This window comes from Ostrea edulis, chromosome 5, assembly GCF_947568905.1.
Source record: "Ostrea edulis chromosome 5, xbOstEdul1.1, whole genome shotgun sequence".
Taxonomy (NCBI): Eukaryota; Metazoa; Mollusca; class Bivalvia; order Ostreida; family Ostreidae; genus Ostrea; species Ostrea edulis.
This window is the reverse complement of record NC_079168.1, coordinates 17,742,354-17,748,926: the sequence shown is the minus strand read 5'-3', so window position 1 is coordinate 17,748,926 and position 6,573 is coordinate 17,742,354. Positions and strand designations below refer to the sequence as shown.

General features: G+C 38.1%; 1 protein-coding gene across 1 annotated transcript; it reads right to left on the bottom strand.

The window, feature by feature from the left end:
• Positions 1-555: 555 nt before the first annotated feature.
• Positions 556-1,585, bottom strand: LOC130054910 (uncharacterized). The gene is made up of 2 exons (XM_056166009.1): positions 1,339-1,585; positions 556-869 (listed from the first exon to the last, which is right to left on the bottom strand). The coding sequence occupies exons 1-2, from the start codon at positions 1,583-1,585 to the stop codon at positions 556-558; spliced, it is 561 nt and encodes a 186-aa protein (XP_056021984.1).
• Positions 1,586-6,573: the final 4,988 nt, after the last annotated feature.

Here is a 6,573-nt window from a genome sequence, read left to right as displayed (position 1 = left end):
CTTGAATAGGAACGTTAGGTGTAATTCTTTCCTTCGTTCTTGTAAAGATGGAAGATCTAAGGTCTTAGACGAGCTGCTTTCCTTTGTATCTTCTCCATCTTGATGATGTCTGATTGAAGGAAGGGATCCCATATAATGGCCCTGTACTCTAGTGTAGAACGTACTAGGGAGATGTATGCTGTTCTGCGAGTAGGTGAAGGGCTATGGCGAAGATTCCGTCTCAGAAAGCCTAGTGTGGTACTGGCTTTCTTACATTTATTATTTATGTGGGTCGTCCATTTAAGGTCTGATGACAACATAACCCCTAAGTACGGGTTTGTCTGTACACTTTTTAGGATGGTTCCGTTTAGCTGGCAAAAGAACGTAGACTTCTGTCGGATACTAAGTACATAGCATTTAGTGGCATTAAAACGCACCCCCCACTTCTTCGCCCACTGCTCCAGGTTAGCAAGGTATTGCTGCATTATTAGGTGATCTTTTTATGATGTTATCTCACGGTATAGCAGGCAGTCATCGGCGAATAAGCGGACTTTAGACTGCACCATATCAGGTAAGTTATTTATATGACAAAGGAATAGGAGGGGGCCTACTACAGTAACCTGGGGGTACTCCTGAGTCCACCGTGACTTCTTTTGAGCACTCCCCTTCAACAACTACCCTCATCAGTCGGTTACATAGAAATGATTGGATCCCCTGGTGTAAGCGGCCCTGTATTCCGTAAGCTTTCAGTTTATGAAGAAGCTTATGGTGTGGCACGGTGTCAAATGCTTTCGAAAAGTCAAAAATTGCAATATCAGTTTGTATTCCTCTGTCGTAGCTTGATGTTAGGTCTTCAATAGTGACAGCTAGCTGGGTTTCGCAGGAATAACCTGAAAGAAAACCATGGTTAAGAGAAGTCAGGATCTTATGACGATCTAAATGCTTCATCATATGACGACAGACAATGTGTTCGAGTAATTTACTTAGCCCAGAAGTTAAAGAAACTGGACGGTAGTTTTCCGGTAGGTGGCGGTCTCCCTTCTTAAACACTGGTGCTATATTTGCATTGAGCCTTTCATTTGGTAGGCCTCCTGAATCAAGAGACCTCTGGAAAATGAATGCGATACTCGGGGCAAGTTCGGTATCACAGTCTTTCAACACACGGTTAGGTATAGAATCAGGTCCAGGCGATTTCGAGGTTTGAATGTTTTTCAACAACTTTAGGACACCGCCCTCGTTGATAGTTATGTCTGATATTAATAGTCTCACTCGGTCCATTGACTGATGGTATGAAGGTAGATGTATTTCGAGTTAATACAGAACTAAATTGGTCTATTAATATATCAGCTTTTGACTTGCTGTCCCTGAAGAGCTGGCCTTTTCTCTTCAGAGGTGATACTCCAACATTGTCTTGTTGTTTTGACTTCACATAACTCCAGAAGGGTTTAGTGTTGTTATTTGTCAGACCTTTCTGAATAGTGTTGTTCACGTATGACCACTCCGCTCTCCGGAAAGCCTTTTTGCATTCACGCTGGAAGTGACGGTAGTTCTCCCACTTTCCGGTTTTCCTTGTTTGTCTGTGTAAGCGTGTTTTGCGTCTGGTCATTGTACGCAATGTATGATTTATCCAAGGTGGTGATTTACGCCGTTTAGACACTCTAGATGGTATGTGCATGTAGGATTCCCCGGTACTAAGGACAAGCCTAATACATTTTATGTGTCAATGCATTATACATGTAGTTTATACATAATTTTTGAAATCGTGAAAATTAAATTGTCTTCTTTTTTTCTGAATATCAGATACAATGTTTACGGTTACAGGTTACGAGTGTATCAAATATTTAATATTCTATATCGTACTTAAGAGTACTTGTGCGTGGAATCAGAGTGGTGTTTAACAAAGTAAGTTTTTGAATGACTGATCACTAGATATGAATATTTCCGATTTCCGTTTTTGTTGAAGAAACAACTGTCTATGATGTCAAAAAGTACTCTGAATATCTATATCGTACCTATACTGGATTCCTAAACTACATAAAAACCCTTACAAACAAAGATACATTGCTGGATCCAGTAAGTGCTCTACCAAGCCCCTATCTTTGCTCCTCACGAAAATGTTAACAGCTGTGAAGGAGAAACTTCAAACTTACTGTGCGACTACATATGCCAGAAGTGGTGTTAATCAAATGTGGATTTTTCAAAATTCTAAAGAACTTTTAGTAAACTTGAAATCACAGAATTTTTCCCAAATCAATAGCATTAAAACCTATGACTTTTCAACACTATACACGACCATTCCTCACGATAAATTAAAGACTAGACTTTTTGATATCATAGACAGTTGCCTCTGATTCCACGCACAAGTACTCTGAAGTTGAAATAAAAAAATATGCTAGAGTTCCTCATTGACAATATCTTCGTGGTCTTTGGTGATCAGGTCTTCCAACAGTCTGTTGGAATTCCCATGGGCACGAATTGTACTCCTTTGTTAGCTGACCGGTTTTTATATTCATATGAAGCAGAATTTATTCAAAAACTTCTACGTGAGAAGAAACAATCTCTCGCTGTGACCTTCAATTCGACTTTTAGATATATCGATGACGTTTTGTCTATTAACAATGATAGCTTTCATTCATATGTCGATTTGATATATCCCTGTGAGCTCGAAATAAAGGACACCACAGAGTCGTCCACTTCTGCTTCATACTTAGATATTTTATTGAAAGTAGACATTAACGGCAAACTGACAACTCAACTGTATGACAAACGGGATGATTTCAGCTTCTCCATCGTCAACTTCCCACATTTATGTAGCAATATTCCATTATCACCTGCATATGGTGTTTATATATCTCAACTGATTCGATATGCAAGAGCTTGTTCTGCGTATAGTCAGTTTTTAAATCGAGGTAAGCTACTGACAAACAAGTTGATGGTACAGGGATTTCAACAGTCTCGATTGAAGTCAGCATTTCGCAAATTCTATGGTCGTTATAACGATCTAGTTTGTCAATACAACCTCGCATTGGGTCAAATGCTGTCTGACGTGTTTCATACCGATTGTTAAGCCGTTCTTGGCACACTGATTTGACTGCGGATAACTCCGTTTACCTGATCAGGATATGGGGCTCACGGCGGGTGTGACCGGTCAACAGGGGATGCTTACTCCTCCTAGGTAGCTAATCCCACCTCTGGTGTGTCCAGGGGTCCGTGTTTGCCCAACTATCTATTTTGTATTGCTTGTAGGAGTTATGAGATTGATCACTGTTCGTTATCTTTATCTTGCATTGTGTATAAATTTGCGATATTTTTGCCGGTTTTGGGTTGTTTTTTTAGGGGGGTGGTCGGTTTAAATTGCATTCTCTTAACTATTACTTACTGTACATTAACATATTCAAAATGACAAGAAACGCATAGTATTCATTTCTTCCAAATGAGTACAATTGTGCATTAACTAAAACGACAGTCTCCCCATTATTTATAGATAGGAAATGAAAAAACATAAAGTAATATTAGATATCTAAACATTTATTGTTTGGCGTTGTTGGTCGTAGCATAATATATAAACAGCAATGGGTCGCCAAGCAGGGCAGACCCAACAATTAAGCAACAATACAATACAAAGCAAAGCATCATACATTTTTTACTGTCTCGGGTTTACCGCAAACAGTTATTTACCTTGAAGCTCATTAATGTTTTTCAATACAAAAGTTTTGAACACGTTCAAATATAGCAAAACAAGCACAAAATAAGCAGCACAAATTCAAGCAACATTTGTTTGATCCGGGTTGACCACGAACAATGAAATAAAATGTTATTATTAACATTATAATATATCAAGCCAATGTTCACAGTTCAATGTTTTCAAAATATCATACACAGTCAGAAGCACAAACTTGACACATCAGTTGAATGGATGGGCGTAAATGCCTTCAAACGAGCTAGCTTTGGACTTTAGTTTCTTCCATTAAAGATACCACAACAATACACGGAATGCAGCAAAAATTGTAGGATGTTGTGATGTTCTGAAACAAACAAGCAAAAAAACCAAGGGCAGTACCTATTCAAATACACAACACCACTTCCCTCAATTAATGGGTAGGGAGGGATGGGGTTTAAAAGAAATTAAGCAGGATTGCGATTATTTTTTGAAATTTTCAAGAGTTTAAATTGTATGCTACCTTTCTGTTTGAAGAGCATGTAAAAAGGGATGGGTAATACCGAACCTGATCGGTTAGGCCAAACCCGAGCCAAAATACAGACATTTCCTCACAAGATAAAGGCATCTATATTATAATTATAGAAATGTTATTATATACAAAGCCCAATTCAATAGGACGGTGACCAGTTTTGTATGCTAATTTTGGATTTGGAGAAGTTAATCCACTATTATAGTGATTCGTTCAGTTCTCCATTTAAGGCCGGGGCCTCCGTGGCCGAGTGGTTAGAGCATCGCGCTCAAAATCACACGGCCTCTCACCTCTGTAGGCGCGGGTTCGAATCCCGCTCGCGCCGGTAAGTGAGAAAGTTTTCCAGTTTACATTCGGCAGGTCAGTGATCTCTTCCCAGGTACATTGGGTGCGTTCACAATTCTTCCATTGGTACATATATCGATTTTACCATTGGTTGTCTTTGGTACCAATGTTGTACAATTGGTTGCCTTAAAACTGTGAACAACAAATTGGCAAACCGAAGACAAAATAACAGCCAACGTTTGCCAATGTTGACCATTGGTACCACTGGCTACTAATGGTCACCAATGGTAGTCAATGGTTACCAACGCCAAATGTTTAGTTTTCCACCATTTTCAGAAATGACAAACCTAACAAAACTAATCTCATGGACATGATCACTTTATATGATCACTTGTCATCAGGTGATATTCTTTTGCCAAAAAAGCGTTCATTTGTACCACGTGTGCAACACTATGTTGAGGTTACTATTCAACAGTACACCTTAGATGATTTTGAAAGTCACTTTAGAATATCAAGAGGTACCTACCAGGCAACTTGCTTGCATTTGCGACCACTACCTGAATATAATCAAACAACTGGACCAATTCCAAATGTTGACAAAGATGTTCTAATGTTTTTATGGTTCATTGGTATGTAAAATTAGAGTAATTCTCATTTGCTTGCAAACATTTGTAACATGTAAAATTAAACTTGTTTGTTTTATAAAGTAAAATGTCTTATTATTACCGGATTTCAGAAGTATTAGCATTGTAGACTTAAACGTTATCATTGCAGGTAACCTTGAGAGTATACGTTCCATGTCGGACCGATTTAATGTCTCAAAGGGTTCTTTTCACAAATCCATGAACAGAACAGGATCTGCACTAGTTAGAATTATGCCAGATACTACCAGATGGCCGTGCAATGCAATCAGTAAAACAGCGAGAATGTTCAGTGAAAGATCACAATTTCAAAATGTATACGGCGCTATTGAAGGGAGCCATATTGATATTACTGCTCCAAAACACTGTCACCAGGCTTATTTTAATCGTAAAGGGTTTTATTCAATTGTTCTGCTTGTCTCCTGTGATTCCAATATGTCATTTAACTACGTCTGGACAGGGAATCCTGGTAGTACGCATGACTCGACTGTACTAAGAAGTTCTGACTTATTTTCAAATTGCAATGAAAAGATACCACAAGGTTTTTATCTCTTCGGAGATTCTGGATTTCCTCTTTTAAGGTGGCTAATAACAATCTTCAAAGACCATGGAAATCTCAGCCATCAACAAAAAGTATTCAATAAAACTCACAGCAAATGTCTTGAAGTTATTAAACCTGCATTCGGTTTGCTAAAAAGTAGATTTAGAAGGCTTTTCAGATTTGAAGTAATAGATATGAGATTGATCACTGTTCGTTATCTTCACCTTTCATATGACAGTTCTGGTTAACAGTGTTTTGGCAGCTTGTGTACTTCACAACATAATTATGTCTAGCTGAACACGATGAGTGTGACCTAGAGGAGCCCCCAGATGCTGACAATTTGGCTGTGGACAATGATGAGATGAGACCTTTACAAAAGATGGACACGAGTTACCAGGAGTTCAGATTAGGCAGCAGTTAATGCATCAGTTGCTAAATATTCAATACATTTTAAAAGGATATAAATACTGTTGTATTTCTTGGTTTTTTATTTTAAGATTTTAGACCAGCAAAAATATAAACTCAAATAATATAAACAAATGCAAATAATTTAATATGTAATTTTTAAAAAATATACCCGTAATTATGCAACTACATGTATCACAATTTAAAACCTTAAGAAAAAACATTTGATATCGTCTAACTACATTTTTAAATCAAAACTGGACATGTACATCAAATTTTTCACATACATGTATAATGAATACTTGTAAATTCTTTTCTGTTTTTGTTTTTTAGATTTATAATCAACATGAGTTACATGCAAGGTGAAGATAACGAACAGTGATCAATCTCATAACTCCTACAGGCAATACAAAATAGATAGTTGGGCAAACACTGACCCCTGGACACACCAGAGGTGGGATCAGCTACCTAGGAGGAGTAAGCATCCCCTGTTGACCGGTCACACCCGCCGTGAGCCCCATATCCTGATCAG